Raw genomic sequence first — 19474 nt, 5'->3', positions numbered from 1 at the left:
GGTTTATTAGCTGTTGACTGCAAAAGACATTTGTACATTGACTGCTTGGTTCCTGAAACTATATATTCTGGCAATGAGAGAAATAGTATTTAATGATTACTAGTTCAGAGCATACACCTCATTTTATAAGATAGCACCCCAACCTTGACAAAGCAGTGTCTCTCAGCTGCCATTCTGGGTCATTAATCTATAAAGCCATCTCTTTCTGGGTGATGAGGGATGCAGTAAGACCAGTGAATCCCATGGCATCCACTGTATTAATCTTTGTCTATAAAGTGAGTTCCTTCGTCAGAAACATTATCATATGAGATACTAGATGATGTGTAAAGTGTTCAGTAATCCTACTGTTGAGGCTATTGGCAGCACTCGGTAGGCTGGAACAGAATCCATTCTAGACATCATCCCAAATAGGTGCCCTTCTGTGACAGAGTTCAATATAATCTCCTTACTGCCAGATAGCTATCTGGTCCCCTGGTCAGGGTACTTTATAACGGGCCTACGGATGTTTGCATTGGTGGCATAATGGCACAGAGCAGTGGCAGTAGCTGGGTCCACCTGTGGAGATGGAAGTCCACGTTTAGCCCATGTGTAGTTTTCATCTCTTCCACCATGGCGCCACTTAGTACATGAACCCATTGCACACAACACTGGGATCTGTGCACAAAACACCTGATATCCTTAGAAGTGGTCATTTTGCCCACTTGACTATTAATAGCATTATCTACACTTCTGTTAACTTTTTGGTAAACATCTTCATGGGATATAGGTAGTCTGTTCTGGGACCATTCTAAAATTTCTTCCATGTAAAACTTGTGCCTTTCTTGCCACCTGTCCTCCAATAGCGCTCTTGCCATGCTTCTGACCCTTTGACTAATCCAGTAGCTACAGATCAAAGCATGGATCATAATTCACATTATCTCTTCTTTGCAGTAAATTGACAGAGAAAATAACTTGACACTTAGCTGTTTCTAGGGTCATCCCCGAAAGGAGCTATATAACACCATATCACAGTACTTCAGATGGTGGCGCTATCTTATGCAAAGTCTTTTGTCATTTATATATATATGTATTTTTTCCCCTCAGTCAGCTTGACGTGAGAAATACTCCAGGGAGCTTTGGTGGGTTGAAGTTTGGGATAGCACAGAAGGAAGAGGCATACACATGGAGTGTTCATGAACTACCTTTCATGATATTCTTCCATCTGATCCTTTTATTTCTACCAATGATGGACTGCTACCAGGCACACCAACATGTATAGCTAGAGAGATCAGATGGCATTAGTTCATGATCAGTAACTTCAGTTTCAAGATTACCTAGTATCACATAGTTAAGCATTTTTTCTCTCCCACATCAAAAATACCCATAAGAGTATTCCTCTAACTTAAGTCAGTAGGCAGCTCTTACCAGAATTTGTAAAGTGTTCATTTATGTAACATATTTATTGAATACCCACAACTTACCAAGCACTAGGTTAGCCAACTGATCCCAATTCTCGAGGAGCTCAACTAGATAGATTTTTAAATATATATATGATAAACCAAATAATGTTATAAAAATTGCTATAAAATGAGAAATGAAATATGATAAGGGGAGGTGGGCCTTCTTTAAAAAGAATGGTCAGAGAAGACTTCTTTAAGGAGATAACATTTAAGCTGAGACCCAAAGCATAAGAACAAGTTAGCTACACTAAGAGAGAAGATAATAGCATTTCAGGTAAAGGGAACAGGATGTTAAAGGAAGTGAGATCAGCTCAGCTGGAACAGAATAAGCTAGGAGGAGAGTAGTATAAGTTAAGTTTCAGAGATAGGCAAAAGCCAGCTCATGTAAGACCTTAGACCCATGCGTACAGAGTTTGGATTTTGATTTTAAACAGTATGGGAAAGTAGTCATTTATTCATTGATTAAAGAAATGTCTCTTGACCTCCCTCTGTGTATTGGGTAAATTTTCTACCCTTATGGAATTAACATTCTTGTGAAGATGATAGATAGATAATAAGCAAATATGTCAAAATGTGATAATTCCTATGGAAAAATAAATAAGCAGGGTCTAAAGGGAATAGGGAGTGCTAAGGGTGGTAGCAGAATGTTTTACATTGATATAAGTAAAGAACACCTCTGTGGTGAGGGTATTTTTGAATAGAAAACTAAAGGAAGCAAGGAAATAAACCAAGCAGATATCTAAGGGAGGGGTGTTCCAAGGTATTAAAATATTTTAAGCTAGGAAGATAACATACTCCAATTTCATTTTAAGATAACTTTTGCTGCTTAGTGGAAAATGGATTGAAGTGGAAGTTAAGCATGGAATTAATGATGGTGGTGACCTAGTTCAGTAGGACTTGCTGATAGTGAAAAATGGAGGTTGAGAAAATGAAAAGAATCAAGAATGGCTCCCCAGTTAGTAACTCTAAACAAAAAAAGTTAATATTTTGGATGTCAATTTGTATTTCTAAGATTTTCAAGGCAATTAGATATAGGAAGTCTGTATAACCCACAGAGGATGTGAAATGAACATGTGAATTGGGAACGTTAGCATAGAAGCAGCCTTTACACCCAGGTAAGCACATGAGACCCTGATATAGAGTGTGCAGGACCAGAGGGCAGGCTTGGAGTGACTCACAGTAGAGCTTGGGTAGAAAATGAAGAGCTGGCAAAGGGCACTGAGAAGGTGATGCCAGTAAGGAAAGTCCCATAGCACTCTGTGTGGTTGAGAGGGTTTTGTGAAGGAAGGAGGGCTTAACTACTTTAAATGTTAATGGGAGCTGAGTGAGATAAGAGCAGAGAAAGACCTCTGGGATTTAGCACTCAGACATCCTGGATGAAAGTGGCAAGCAGCAACTCTGACAACTGAAAATCATCATGAATTCAGATTTGGTGGAGTTTCTACTAATGACATTTTATTTTAGTTCTTCAGATTCATTTGGCTTTTCATTCAACATAGATACTGACTTCTTCCTATAGGTAAGAAGTTAGTACCAGGCTTTGAAGATGGACTTTGAGATTGTTAAAAATCAGAGATTAAATTGAGTTTAATATAAGAGTGACCACATTTTCAACTGGAAAATCTGTTTTATTATCAAACCAAAATAGATTGAGTTTGTGATACAGAAGTCCCACCCCAAGTGCTTTCTATTTTGATCAGGCTTCAGGCCTCTTAGTGACCAGTAGAGAAATTACTAGGCTAAGAATATTACATATCAAGACAGACATTATCCACAGATTTGTTGAGCATTGGACATCTTAATTTAGTTGGTCTTCATGGAATAGTTGTGTAATTAAGAGCAGCTACAAGATATGAGGCTGTTTATATTTTGCCATAGTTGATATCATGCATGTCTTATTGAAGAAAGAGGCAAAGATCTTATGCTTAGTAATAGTTGATATGCTTATAGTGTACTTTATAGTTCATTAGAAGCTTACATTACATAGTTTAACCATGAATTCTGGAAGGGTTGTTCTTGTTATCCCAGTTTTATAGATGTAAAAACTGAAACTTGGAAGAATTAAGTAATTTGCCTGATAGCATAAAATAAATGGGACTCAGAAACTCATAATCAGGACAGCTAACTCAGAGCCGTGTTTTTTTCACTCTGCCATACAGTAACTGAAACCCTTGACAATGTACTGACTAGAGAAGATGGAAAAGTCACAGTGTCCATATGTGATTTGAGGGGATGGAAACAAACAGTAAAGTCAGTAGCTACAATATCAAACACAGGCAACCAACAAGAGCTGTGCTATTCTCAATCATGAGTGCTGGTATTTTAGTTTATAAAGGAAGATACTTTTCAATATTCTTAATTTTTAGGCACAGAAGTGGAAATACTCAAATACTAAAGAAGAAGAAATAGTTTGCTAATTGGGGCTCTTGTAAGTATCAGTCGGTTAAGCATCCAACTCTAGATTTGGCTCAGGTCATGATCTCACAGTTCTGCATCAGGCTCCATACTGACAGCATGGAGCATACTTGGGATTCATTCATATTCTCTCTCTCTCTCTCTCTCTCTCTCTCTCGCCCTCTCTCTGCCCCACCCCACCTCATGCTCTTTCTCTCTCAAAATAAATCAATAAACTTTTTAAAAAATAGGTTTGCTAATCATCTGTGTGGTTCCCCAGTTGTGTGAGTCTAGTATATGATTCATTATTTCAAATCTTACCTGTTTTTTGCCCACAGTCTAAAATGGTGAGGGCCAGCCGTAAGCCAAATGAATGATTTCATTATTTTAAGTAGTTATTTTAAGTAAATCACATTCATGTGGTAATTAGAATGTGACATTGTGGTTGAGAGCATGGACTGGAGCCAGGCCTCCTAGGTTTAATACTGACTGCCTATTACAAGCCATATGACCTTGGTGGGTATTCAACCTCTGAGCCTTACCCCTTCATCTATAAAATGATAATAATAATCCTATCCTTACAAGATTGTTGTTAAGGATTAAATGCATTACTTTATTTGATGTACTTAGAACAGGCCTGGAACAGAGGTAAATGTTCAATAAGTGTTAACTGTTATTGCTGTTATAGTACAGCAGCATTGAATACCTTACGTATAGACAGGTTCTTTTTGCTGAAATCTTTGTGGTAAAATTTGCTATTATTTTTATAATAGCAAGGAATATAAGCAAGGAATATAATATAAGCAAGGAATAGCAAGGAATATAATATGTTCCTTCACAAATTTAATTCGTATTAATATAGCATTTGTTCATTTAAAATTATACTGCCTTAGCAGATTAATTTTGTAAGGTCCCTTTCATCAGCTTTATCTGCATTTTAAAAGCTTTTCTCATGTGGAATTTAAGAACCAAAACAGATAAACATAGGGAAGGGGAAGCAAAAATAAGATAAAAACAAGGAGGGAGACAGACCATAAAGAGACTCTTAAATACAGAGAACAAACTGAGGGTTGCTGGTGGCGTATTGGATGGGGGGATGGGCTAAATGGGTGGCAAGCATTAAGGAGGGTACATACATACATAACAGACATAAATAAAAGCTTTTCAATATATGGAAATGCTCTCCAAACATGTGTCAGAATCTGAACTCTCCAAAAATGGAAGTAAGCATAAAATGTATATTCCAGAATAAATATGAAGTGCTGACACTTGGATTTCTTACCAATAGCATAGTGAATTAAGTTAAAAACATCAATAAGCAAAAAATCTTTAATATTTCACCTTATGACCCAGTTTTGATATTGCTATTGTTAAGAATTAGGGCAAGCTAAGAAGCAAACATTGAAAAATGGCATTGTGTTTATTTAGCAGACATAGCAAAGTTACATGTTATTCTTTAGACTTCATTTATATATTTAATTCACAAGTAATCATGTGTTTAATCACATATATAAATATATTTACGTATTAACAGTATGGTGAATCATTTTGAGGTGTCGTTTTGGGCTTTAGAGAGGATAGCAAGGAATATGAGGAGAGTATTGGCAAAGACTGGAAATTTACTATCTTTAATTAATATTGTTTTTAAATTTCTTTTCCCTTAGTATATTGGCAGAATGTTCTAAAGTGTTTCTTTCATTTTAACTTTTTCACCTTCAGTCTGTGGGGTTTATCATACAGAAATGTATTTTAAGAAATTAACACTTGGTAATTATAAGGAAATGTTTTAACTTTAACATCTGTACCAGATGTGATATATTTAATTATCTTTATTCTTTTAAAAAAAAGAAGTCTTCGTAACTTTCATTATTCTTCTTTATGCTGCATCTTTTATTGAGCATTTTAGACAATTGATAAGCATTATTCAGTGGCATATGGTCTGAGTCTGACGTGCTTTGAAAAGAGTACAGAGTTTTCTGATAATGAGGATTCTGTGAAAATGGGAAAACCAGCACAACAGATATGCTTTGAGAAAGTATGGGTTTTTAGCATCTTGAAACAATATATCACACTCAAAGGGACAGAATTGGGCTGTACAATCTGTTAGCTCATTCTTGTCCAATCTGGTCTCCTCCTTTCTTTTGGAGCCAGGATTGTCATCAACTCACTGAATTATATTCTGACTGGAATGTATTTCAGGAACGGAGTAATGTATCTACTTAAATGGAATCCTATATTTCTACAAAAGCTTTTTGAGTATAATAAATTTAAAATATAAAAAAAAAATTCTATTAAGTTAAAGTAATTGGTTCAACAGTTTACATATGTGCCTCCTCCCCCATCACCCTAAAAAAAAAAGACCACTACTTAGAGGATATAGATCGATCCATTTTTCTTTTATTTATAATATTGAATTGGTTTTTTTGGTTTAACTGTCAGGTAGTCAGACATATTTCAAAGACTGTTGGAAAGATGCCTATACATTACAACAAATGCTGGTTGAATAGAAATGAACTGTGGAATTAAAACTTCCCCAATCAGTGTTTTATTATCATGATTATTTTTAAAGTTCTATAGCAGCCTTTCTTAATTAAACCTTAATGACTTAAGACATCCATTGCTTGTAATAAGTGAACTTTTCTCCTAACCATCTAGAATGATACTATCTATCTTTGGAAAAATTAAAAAGATGGCAACTCAAATATTTTTTGTGGGGTTTAATTCTCCCATGGAATCGGTGTTGAGAGAGTCTACTCTCTAGTCTTCAAGATCACTGGGTCTTTAACTTGAAATACACAGGATTGTGTAAATGAATTGAGTGTTACATTAGAGCTATTATTACTTTATGTAAAGGATTAAATGTGATAATCTTTGTAAAGTGTCAAGCACATTGCCTGACACATAAGTACTCAACAAATAATATGTATTACCATGTTTTAAGCTTTCATTATCCTAAGTTTCTCAAAAATTTTGTTTGTATTATATTGTGAGCAAGATGAAACATTTCAATGGTATAATTTAATCAACAATTTATATTTTCAAATTTAAACAGGCTGTCCTGGGTAGTATCTTATGCATAATGATTAAGTAACGTTACTATAAATTTTCCTTTTTTTATGATGTTCAAATAATTCAGAATTCATCCACAGTAACTATGTAATAAATGAAGTTGTTTTTTGTAATTTTCCTCATGAGGATTTTAGGTCTTTGCCAGTTCAGATAGGCAAATAGTTCTTTTTAATGCATTGATTTATGTGAAAGTGGAGGCAGGGGGAATGAGAACCTTCCCTGATGTGAAAGGACAGGATATTAATGCCTCACCAAACCTCCTGCCATAGGATTCTTTAGCTTTCCTGAGGTACATGGTATATTTTGGGGGGTATGATTGGCATTGCCATGGAACACTATTAATTATACAAGTTATAAAATTATAGTGTTACTAAGTTATGAAATTGAAAAAATAATCCCTGAAATCAATTGTCAGAGCAAGAATATCAGTGAATTAATTCTTGATAATGTAAATTGAAGATATTTATGCAGTGAACTATTGAACAAAAAAAAATGGATAATAGGCTGTCACTTGAGAATGGCTAACATATAATTTATGAGACAAGACAAGCACCTTTCTTTATAGCATGCATTTGTAGTCATCTTCCTTATCCTTTGCTAATTTGAAAGGGAAAGTGGATGTTAATGTTAACATTAATTAATGTTAATATATTTCCATATTTTTGCTTAACAGTTTATGAAGTAAATATTCAAGAATATCAGGTGACCATACTGTGTTTATGAAACAGAATGAACTCTTTATATATTGCATTCAGTTCAGGAAAGTTGATAAATAACATGATGTGTATGTCATTAAACTGTTACTTTGTGTCTATGCAGTGCCTTTTATACATTAAGATCTATTATAAAGACAAACTTCATCTTCCTGTTTTTTTAATTATTAGTGTAAAACAATTTATTCCCACATAAAAAAGCTTGGAAAATTTTTTCTGACCATTGAAAATAAGATGAGCAAGAATGAAGGATGTTGATGTGCTTCATGTATGAATGTCTCCACTAAACTGTAGCAACCAGCTGAAGTTTCTCTAGATAGAGATTTTGTGAGCTGTTTATTGGTTTATTCACATCCAGGAGAGTGAATGTGTTGCATGTATACTTGTGTATGTTAGAGGTGATTAATAGTAGAAGGGAAAAAAAAAAAAAGAAATGAGGTCTGAAGACAGTGTTGGTTATTTGTACTATCGCAGTCTTCAGGCATATAAAAATCATACATATACCCATTTCCAAGTTTATCCTCCACTGTTGTTCACTGTGAAAATGTGGTAGTGAAGCTACAGATACAACTAAAATATGTCATTCTTTTAATTGCTCATACATTCTCAAACCACTTGACCTCTACATTACTCCCCTCATGGAGTTGTCCCAAAAGAAGTTCACCACACTGCATATTGTGTCATCCTCTGCTTTAAGGACCAGTATAAAGGTCTATCATTAGGCAAAAAGAGATTGAGTTTTCTGTTTAGTTCTTTTCAGAGAATAAGTTTCATAAGAAGATAAGATTTGCTTCCGTTGCCATAATCTGTGTTGCGTTAAGTATTTTCCATGTGGAATGGAAAGTGATAGAATATTCAGAAATTATATAAGATATAAGTTTCATAAACTCTTTAGACATATGAAAACTTAGCTAAACCGTGGCTGGAAATGAAATAACTTTACTTCATAAATAGCTTAATAATAGCTCTAATACATAAAGAGCCATTACAAACCACCAAGAAAAAAAGCTGTCATATCCACTTAAAAAATGAAAAGATAGTTTATCAAAAAATGCTAGTAAATATAAAAAGTATTTAACTGTACTGTTGATTAAAGAAATGAGAAGTAGACGAAAATATACCAGTTTGATTTTTTTTTAATTTTTTTAAATGTTTGTTTATTTTTGAGAGAGTGAGAGAGACAGAGCATGAACAGGGGAGGAGCAGAGAGAGAGAGAGAGAGGGAGACACAGAATCTGAAGCAGCTTCAGGCTCTGAGCTGTCAGCACCAAGCCGACATGGGGCTTGAACTCACAAACTGTGAGATCATGACCTCAGCCAAAGTCGGACACCCAACCAACTGAGCCACCCAGGTGCCCCACCAGTTTGATTTTTTAAATAAGGAAGCTGAGGCTCACAAAGGTTATATGACTTGCCCTGGGTCATTAAGTTCAGTGAGAAAGGCTAAATTTGAATGATTCCTGTCTGGTGGGATTATGACTGATTTTTCTCCATTAATTTTTCTGTCCATATTTTCTAAATTTTTAGTACTGAGCCAAAAAGATGGAAGGTTTTTCTCTTATAAGAGATGAACAAGACCCTGAAATATTCTAGTTAACATTACATCCTTTTTAATAGTTGTTACTCATTAAGGGGATATTGCATCTATCCACAGATTTTGTTTTCCTTGACGCATGAGGAGAAGATGGATAACATTTAAATTTTAACTCATTTAGGATATACATTCTCAATAACTAGATTTCCTTTTTAATTAACTTCACTTGTAACTGTAGATGAGGCCTATATTTTTGTTTATATAGTATAAGAATCAAAACACAAAATTAGTCAAATATAATCTTAGTATGGAAATTGTAAAGCTAATGAACCTATACCTCGTAATTGTGCTCTTATTTGCAGATGGAGAACATCATTGGAACGCTAAGAGATTCCAACCTGAAGCTGACACTTGCTTTCGGAATAGGAATGCATCATGCTGGACTACATGAGAGGGACCGAAAAACAGTAGAGGAGCTATTTGTAAACTGTAAAGTTCAGGTATTTTATTTTTCATAAACAGACATTTAAATATAACTTACACATTATGTTTTAGTTAAATATATTTTATCTTCTAGGTTCTTATTGCTACAAGTACATTAGCCTGGGGTGTAAACTTTCCAGCTCACTTAGTAATTATTAAGGGAACAGAATATTATGATGGAAAAACAAGGCGCTATGTGGATTTTCCCATTACAGGTAATTTTTTTTTTAATTTACAGATACATTAAGCTTCTATTTTAACCTTAATAATCTGAATTTGCATGAATTGAATTGTAGAGAATTGACCACATTTGAACATATATTGCGTAAGATTGTAAAGTTTTATTTCCAGTGAGATGCAAATGCTATTCAAAGTATTGAGCTGTTTCATTTACTTCCCTAAAGTGTTAATAAGCATCAGAAACATAACTAATGGTTTCAAATTCACAAATAGATAACAATTACTGATTAGTAGCTATTATGACTTAATAAATTACAGTTAAACATTATACTGTTTAACTTTAAATCTGATTCACTAGAAATACTTCTATGGGGCTTCTAGAATCAAAAGGCTTGTTGCTATGATTTCTGCATGCTGCGATTTGTGATTCGTGCATATTTTAAAAGTGGATAAAAGCATTGTCACTGAATTCTGAAGAGCGAAATATCAGTGTGTATTTCCACTCAATGATTACATGTAAAAACTATATTATTTCTAAATAATTTCTTACCTCAGAGATTCCTGCACTATAAAAAAAAAAAAAAAAAAGAACATTTGTACTGTAAGTGGGAAGAGGGTGAGTCCTAAATGGACCCAGGGGGTCCATTCATGGGGAAAAATAATCAAATGAATCTGCTGAAGAGATTTACCCTTATATGTTTTGCTTTTTCTTGTTTAATTAAAATAGTAATAACTCTTAAACAGCATTTTAAAGTATTTAGCTAAAGGAAACTTTTGTCTTTCTTATACAAATAGTAAGAGAGTCCCTTTTTGGTGATCAAATTTTCTGTCTTAATACATTAATTATTTTATTATTATAGAACTCAACAGGCTTCAGAGATAATATGCACACTCTTAAAATATTCTGTATCCTTCGTTATTTTGTCGTGTTGTCGAAACATGCTATAATCACTAAATATACCTTGTGCTAGCTGCCACATTATTGAATACCTCTTGTTCTCCTCTTTATAGATGTACTCCAGATGATGGGGCGTGCTGGAAGGCCTCAGTTTGATGACCAAGGCAAAGCTGTAATTCTGGTTCATGACATAAAGAAAGACTTTTACAAAAAATTTCTTTATGAACCTTTCCCAGTAGAGTCAAGGTAAATTTTGCTGTAAATTATTTTAAATGGATTCATGTCATAGCAGTTAACATTTGTGTCATGATATTTATAAAAATCAGCAAAAATTCTAGTTCAATGGAATTATTTGAAATGAAACTGAATACAATTATCACTGTAAGATAGAATTCAATTACAATTTCATTTTTAAAAAAAACTTTTAAAAGAAGCAGTGTTAGTACTGCTTCAATGAATCACATTGATTCTAGAGCCGGACAATCTGGGTTCATATCTGAGCTCCACTACTTACCTCCTTGATCTAGCAAGTCAGTTGATTCCTCAGTGCCTTGATGCACCTATCTGTAAAATGGAGATGCTAGCAACACTGGCTATCTCAGAGGTTAGTTGTAATAATCGAATGTTAGTGCTTGTAGCAGGGTCTATCACATAGTAAGCATTTAATAATAAAGTTCTCGTTTGATGTGTGTTTTCCTTCTCTAGGTGATAAAGAAATATCCAAAATAGAGGGACTTGTAATGAATAATTTGGACTATTAGCTTATTTCAGAATTATCACATAATTCTTTGTAGCACAGTAACTACCCCTTTGATAAAGGCTTCTCTCATTTTCTCAGCTGAAAATAGCCTTTCTCCCTCAGGTTTATGTATTTTTTACTTGCAACATTTATTACTAGTTCTCTTTTATCAGTCTTTTTAAATATACTGTATTCTAACTGCAAAGGACAACACATGTTTCTCATTGATAGTGTAAAGAGTTATTGGAATTTTCATTCTAAGTGCTAATGTTCATTTTTTTTTATTTAGAAAATATAAAAACGTGGATACAGTTAACATTGTGATAAGAGAAAATTTATGACTCTGTATATATATTATATAAAAATATATATAATAAGATATATATTTTTTAAAAGAAAGCATGAATAATGATCAAAATATCCATCCAAAAATTCGGGAAAAAATTAACAAATTAAACTCAAAGAAAGAAGATAAGAGCAAGAATCAAAGAACTGAAACCAAATATACATTAGAAAAAAATCAACAAAGCCAAAAGTTGTTTCTTTGAAAAGAAGAATGAAATTGATAAACCTTTAACTCTGATCAAAAAAGAGAGAGAGCAAGAGAAAGAATGAACAAAATAGGGGCGCCTGGGTGGCGCAGTCGGTTAAGCGTCCGACTTCAGCCAGGTCACGATCTCGCGGTCCGGGAGTTCGAGCCCCGCGTCGGGCTCTGGGCTGATGGCTCAGAGCCTGGAGCCTGTTTCCGATTCTGTGTCTCCCTCTCTCTCTGACCCTCCCCCGTTCATGCTCTGTCTCTCTCTCTGTCCCAAAAATAAAATAAACGTTGAAAAAAAAAAAATTTTTAAAAAAAAGAATGAACAAAATAATATTAGTAATGAAAAGATATTACAGGCATTTAAAAATATTATGAAACATTATGCAAATAAAAATTTAGATAAAATGATAAAATTCATTTAAAAACTTATGAAACTGACACAAAAAGAAATAGAAAATCTAGTCTCTTATTCTATCAAAGTGATTGAATCTGAAATTTAAAATCTTTCCACAAAGAAACCTTCTGACTCAGATGCTTTACTAGTGAATTCTTCATAACATTAAGGACAAAATAACATCAATCTTACATGAACTCTTCCTAATACTAGGAAAGATAAGACTACTTGCCAACTTATTTTGTAAGATCAGAATAACCTTGATACCAAAACCTGATAAGAAATTTACCAAAAAAGAATGTTAACAAACCTGTGCCTCTCATAAATATAGATGTCTAAACAACATCAGTAAATTTAATGTTGTGTAAATTATTTTATAAATGTGAAGTTGACTTATTATTTGAAAATAAATTACTATTACCACATTAGCAGGAAAAAAATGAGAAAAATCATATGATTATTTCATAGATGTAAAAAAAAAGCATTCGAAAAAATTCCACCCCCATTCATAATAAAATCTCTTAGCAAACAGTAATATAAAGAAATGTCCTTAATCTGATAAAGAGTCAATTTACTGCAAGCATCATAGTCAATAATGAAATATTGAAAGCTTTCCCTTTGAGATAGGGAATGATACAAGAGTATTTTTCTCACCACGTCCAGTAAGCATTGTGCTTGAAGCCCAAGCCACAGCAATAAGGTAAGGATCAGAATAAGAGTCATAATATCCTTTGAGCCAAGGTAGTGACTAAACAGCACAAAAGGAGGGCTTCTGGGGAAATGGTGATGCTTGATCTTGGTGTTGGTTACACAGGTGTGTTCACATTATGAAAATTACTTGAGTACATGTATGATTTATGTAATTTTCTGTATGTACATTCAGTAATCATTAACTAAAACTTTTAATTTTGTACTTCGATATAACTATTATTAATACTTGCCTATCACAAGAGTATTTCATAGTTTTTATGCTAACTTCTCTATTAATGGGCCTTTCAAGAGTTTCCTATTTCTTCTTACATATAATATTGCAGCGAAGTAATTTGCTTTCCCATCCTTGTCTGTAAATGTTTCTCTAGCAGGTAATAATGAAAAGTGAAATTGCTGGGTCACAGTGATTATTCAAATAGATATTGGCAAGTTGCCCTCTCAATTGAGTATACAGATTTATACTCTGCCGCTGATGAATTGAGAGTAATATAGAAACTCATTTTTTTAATCTTTCAATTTATTGCCATTTCTCATGTCCTTAAAACATCCTTTGCAAAAACTATTTTTAATACCTGCATATTGTTCCATGTATCATAATTTATTTAGCCTTTTCTGTTGTTGGACACTGCTTCCCTTTTTTAGTATTTTACATAAGAAACTAAAATGAACATTATGTTATGCCAGTCTTTCAACAAATCTGATCATGTTAGTATACTCTATAACACCAGTACAGTTGTGTTTCATATGACGAGGAACTTAACACTCACTGAGTAAATGAAAGGAATATCATTACTCATAACTATCACCCCTATCTTGCCAACTCTCCTTTCATCTGCCTCAGTATTATTTCATACTTACACCCATACCCCATAAGTACATTCTTCCCTACTCTCCAAGTTACATCTGCTGTTGCCCACTCTACCTTTCTCCTCTTGGCTCTTATCTTTCCTAAAAGTTACTGGCTCCCTTCCATCAGTCTGCTATGTGAGATAAAGTGTGTTTCATTTAACCTAACCTTCATGTATGTTTCCCATATCTTGTTCACTGTATAGCTTATTAGGAGTGCTCTCTGACCATTTAAATGCAGAGATTGCTGGTGGTACAATTACATCTAAGCAAGATGCAATGGATTATATCACTTGGACTTACTTTTTCCGACGTCTTATCATGAACCCCAGGTAAGTGTAGGGCAACTATTTACCTTTCTGGTTCATGCCAAAAGAAAATTATTTTTGAAAGTAACAATCCCTAAATTTTAGTACATAACAAAAAAGTCAGAATTTTGGACATTCTAGATATATGAATTTGCCCAGAGAATCCCATGATGTCTCTAGTATGATCACAATATATTATAATATATTTGAAAATGAATAATTGTATGCAGTTATTACTTAGCTGCTTTTAATTAACTTAGGATATCCTTGAGGAGTTTGCTCTGTAGTTAGGGAGACAGGACATCTGAAATCATTAAGAAATGATTAAATGATTAAGCTAGATGGTAGTTACTGATTTAGGTGCAATTGGTATTCAGAGAAGAATGAGGCTGATGCAGTTGTAGAAGGAAGAATTTGTAAGGCATTTGTAATGATTGATAAGAACTCTGCAAGAGGAAATAAAAGTGGGGGGGTTGTTGTGGAATGTCTTTTACTTTCAGACAGTATAGGTTAGGTCTTCATTCAGCACTTATTTGTCAAATGTTATAATAGATATTGAGGATAAAAATTAGTGTACATTATCCTCCATCTTCAACAGCTAATCTTTTTTTTTTTTTTTGAGAGAAAGAGAGAGAGAGAGAGATAGAGAGAGAGAGAACACAACAGAGGGAGGGACAGAGGGAGAGAGAGAATCCCAAGCAGGCTCCATGCCCAGCGCAGAGCCCCAACACTGGGCTCAATTTCATGACTGTGAGATCATGACCTGAGGCAAAATCAAGAGTTAGATGCCTAGACTGAGCTACCCCAGGTGCCCAGGCAGATCTTTAAATGTGGGGGAAAGACATATAAATGATTTCAATGTAAATCATAAGTTCTGTAATAGAATTGTATTTAAGCCCATGAGAGCAAAAAATCCACAGAGATGATACTTCAACCAAATTTTGAACCTGAAATGGGAATAGAAAAGGTCAGAGGCACAAAAATACTATATGGGCATAGGCTCTCATGGCTGAAACAGCATTTGCAGAGTGCCAAGAAGTTTGATGTAGCCAGAGCTTAAGAATATGGAGACCAAAAGATTGTCTTGACCAGAAAGTGGGCCAAGCACCAGAGAATAAATGGCCTGTATGTCATAATAAGGTGTTTGCATTTAGTCTATTGGCTAGGGTGAGGGTTTTTTTTTTTTATGTTTATTTATTTTTGAGAGATAGAAATAGAGCATGAGCAGGGGAGGGGCAGAGAGAGCGGGAGACACAGAATCTGAAGCAGGCTCTGGGCTCTGAGCTGTCAGCACAAAGCCCAATGCAGGGCTCAAACTCATGAACCATTGAGATCATGACCTGAGCCAAAGTCGGACACTTAACGAACTGAGCCACTCAGGCACCCCACCTGTAGGGAACTGTTAAACACAGGTTAACATCCCCAAATTAGGTTCAGTTTTTTGTTTTTTTCAATACTTATGAAACTATGGTAGGGAATGGGCTGGAATGAAGAGACAATCAGAGCAGGAAGACCAGTTAGGGAGCTGTTTAAGCTGTGAATAAGACCTTAACAGTTGCAGAAGGAATGGAAGGAGGACCAAAGATGGGGACATTCCTGATACGAATAAGAGGAAATATTAAAGCATTGTAGGGTCTTGAGCAGAGAGATCATGATGAAATATTATTACTAAATCTTACTTGTTGGTACCTTGAGAAATTTGTTTTTTGTTTCAGCCATTTCCACTAACACAGATAGGAGTTTGAGAATATGGTGGCATTTTTCTGTTTCCTCAACTGTTAGGGACTCTGGATTAGATACAAAATATCATTTGGGACATGATTGCAAGACTAACGAGGTAATCGCTACCTCGTAAAGCACTGCAGCTTTATGGTAGCCATTAGATCACAGGATTAGAATTGTAGAAGGGTATACTGGGATGCACTTTATATGCACTCTGGTCCTACCTTCTTGCTTGATATTAAAGAAGGGGACTTTGGAAACTTGAAGTGACTTGCTCTGGATCCCAGAACTACTTTGTCAGAAAGCTAGAACTTAACATAAGTTTTGTGACTCCACTCTACTTTTTAGAGGGATGAGTGAGATAGCAGTGAGAATAGAGGACCTACCTAGAGGAAACTGGAATAGGCATCATTCCTTGTTGCTCTCATTACAAACTACCTTCTATTTAATATTAATGTGGTAAGAAAAATCCACATGCAACCATAATAAACAGTATTAATTAGGGACAGAACAAGAAGCTTGGGAGAGGTTAGCACAGTGGACAAAGACGAAATCTTGAGGGAATATACTTTGGTTATAACTTAAAGAAATTATATTGAGCCTCTGAGCCCAGGGACTTCTTAGGTATTGACAGTTAGGATATCTCCTGCTCATATGATTATAGTCCATGTAAATAGTGAGTATTCCATAGTTCACAGTGCCTGACCTACTTTACCTGACAGCCATCTTTGCTAGAGGGAAATTCTGAGACTGGGAGTCAAAAGGTGTATCATCTTGACATGTTGGCTTAGGGTACTTGGTTGTTGTGGCAGCTGTTTTTCCTGCCCCTTTGATGCCCCCAAGAAGAGCTGGGTATCCCCTCCTACACCACCAACACCATGAAAGGAGACATTAATCCATACCACCTCTAGGTAAGAAGTTCCTCTCACTTTCATACTTTTGTTTTCACTCTTCTCCCTGTCTGCAGTATGCTCTCTAGCCCTTATAGCCATCTAACAGTCTTAAAAGATCTAACAGTCTTAAAAGTTGATGCATGTATTGATAAATGCACTTAAATTAATTTTCAGGAGGTAGTGGTTTATATACTCTTGACTATCCATATCAAAGTTGCTAGTTCTTTTAGTAGTCACCTGAACATATTTTGAGATACCTGGCTAGGTTAAGACTAAAGCTATCATTATTATGCTGAAGTAGAAACCTGTGCCCAAGCTGTTGCTGTGTGAATTAATCAGTCCAAAACTGATACAGCAATAAATTTTTTTGAAGGCTTATGATGATATTTTTCACTAAAATATAACAAGCAATCCTAAAATTTACATGGAACCACAAAAGACCTCCAATACCAAAAGCAAACTTGAGAAAGAACAAAGCTGAAGGCATCACAATTTTTTGTTTCAAACTATATTACAAAGTTGTAGTAATCAAAACAGTATGACATTGGTATAAAAACAGACACACAGATCAGTGATACAGAACACAGAGCCCAATAATATGGTCAATTAATTTACTACACAGATCAGTGATACAGAACACAGAGGCCAATAATATGGTCAATTAATTTACTACAAAGGAGCTAAGAGTATGTGATGGAGAAAGAATAATCTCTTTAATAAATGATACTGGGAATGCTGGATATTCACATGCAAAATGAAACTGAACCCATATATTTCACCATGCACAAAAATCAACTCAAAATTGTTGAAAGACTTGAAGGGAAGACCTGAAACTATAAAACCACTAGATGACATAGCCTTGACAATGGTCTTGGTGATGATTTTTTGGATTGAACACCAAAATCAAAGGCAATAAAATAAACATGTAAGACTACATCAAACTAAAATGCTTCTACATAGCAAAGGAAATCATCAGCAAAATGAAAAGGCAACCTACCAAAGAGGAGAAAATGTTTGCAAATCATATATCTGAAAAGGGTTTAATGTCCAAAATATACATAAAGAATTCATATAACTAAGGGATGTAGGGGGTTGGTAGCAATACCAGTCATGTGAGACCTTAGAGACCATGGTAAGGACTTTGAATTTCATTATTGATGATGTAAGAACCATTGTGGAGTTTTGAGTAGAGAGGACTGACAGGATCTATTCATATCATAAGTCTAATCAATTATAATCATAAGTGTTAAAAATAATTTAAACTTACCTGTTGAAAGAAATTCTCAGATTCAATTATTTTAAATCCAACTAAACATGATTTATAGGAAACATGAAATCAAAATGATATAGAAAGTTGAAAGTTGAGGATGGAAAGAAGATATGAAGGACAATAACAAAGAGAAAGCAACAGTTGTAGAATTAAAATCAGACAAAATGAAATTCAAGGCAAAGAAGGACAAAGAAGAATGGTTCATATTGATAACAAGCACAACCACTAAATAGTTATAATAGTTTACAAAATTTTAGGTAACTAAAAACATAGCATCAAAATAGAGAAAGCAAAAACTGATAGAAGTTCAAGATGTTAACTAAATTATAATCATGTTGAGAGACTAACACATCTCTATTGAAAATCACCCTAATATAAATATATTTATATTTATGTTTATATTTATATTTATATTTATATTTATATTTATATTTATATTTATATTTATATTTATATTTATATTTATATTTATATTTCTTCCCCCAAAAGGAATATGCCTACTCACAAACACTCATCAAAATTTATTTATAAAATATACTGTGTATTAGACCACAAAGAACAACTCAGTATATTTCAAAACAGATCATAAGGCTACATTCCCAGTGCATAATACAATAATATTAGAAATAAACAAGAAAAAGGATGGCAAAAACAGTCTACCTGCTTGGGATTTAATTACTCTTATTCTAGTGAAAGGTGAAAAGTTTGTTTAAAGTTATAGACTAGAGATATATAAAAATAAAAGTATTATATAACAAAGTCAATGAATTTTAGTCAAAGCACAATACCAAGGAATATTCATATCTTTAGAGTATCTACAATATAGCATGAATGCTTGAAAACAAACTAAGCATTCATCTCTGTAGGGGAGAGGGCATAAAAGCTCCACACATGGGCTTTCAAATGTGGTGCCTCCCAGTCATATGGGGGCCACCAAATGTGGGTCAACTTGATTGGGTAGGAGCTGGAAGCCCGGGTGGTGAAATAATTCACCCAAGTCAGAACAATGGAGATAGAAGTTTATTGAGCACACCATTAAGGAAAGAGTGGGCAGAACAGCAAGGGAGAGACTGCCATGAGGCAATGGTAGGGGGCTGTAGTTAAAGGGAGAAGGTGAGGAGGTATGAAAATGTATGGAATTTTCCTTTTTTGGTACCTGTGTCCTGCTGTAAGTAACCCATTGGTCAGCTATAGCTTAAGATAATCTGAAGTGATTTGCCTAATGGGCCTGTTTATATTCAGCCAGGAGGCTGAGGCCAATGTGGGCCCTTCTACCTTACTCGGGTTCCCATTGTTCAAGTTGGTTACCTAAAAGCAGCCTCTACAATCTCTAGGAACTAAAT

The 19474-nt window shown here is 34.5% G+C and overlaps 1 protein-coding gene across 4 annotated transcripts in view; it reads left to right on the top strand.

The window, feature by feature from the left end:
* Positions 1 to 19474, top strand: part of ASCC3 (activating signal cointegrator 1 complex subunit 3) — a 355335-nt gene that overhangs the window by 247311 nt on the left and 88550 nt on the right. For all 4 annotated transcript variants that reach the window (XM_045499142.1, XM_045499143.1, XM_045499144.1 and 1 more), the window contains exons 31-34: positions 9512 to 9649; positions 9727 to 9847; positions 10824 to 10956; positions 14145 to 14270. In XM_045499142.1, coding sequence (XP_045355098.1) covers positions 9512 to 9649; positions 9727 to 9847; positions 10824 to 10956; positions 14145 to 14270 — 518 coding nt within the window. The remainder of the gene's footprint in view (positions 1 to 9511; positions 9650 to 9726; positions 9848 to 10823; positions 10957 to 14144; positions 14271 to 19474) is intronic.

Source organism: Leopardus geoffroyi, chromosome B2 (genome assembly GCF_018350155.1).
Source record: "Leopardus geoffroyi isolate Oge1 chromosome B2, O.geoffroyi_Oge1_pat1.0, whole genome shotgun sequence".
Lineage (NCBI taxonomy): Eukaryota > Metazoa > Chordata > Mammalia > Carnivora > Felidae > Leopardus > Leopardus geoffroyi.
This window is presented reverse-complemented; position numbering and strand designations above follow the sequence as displayed.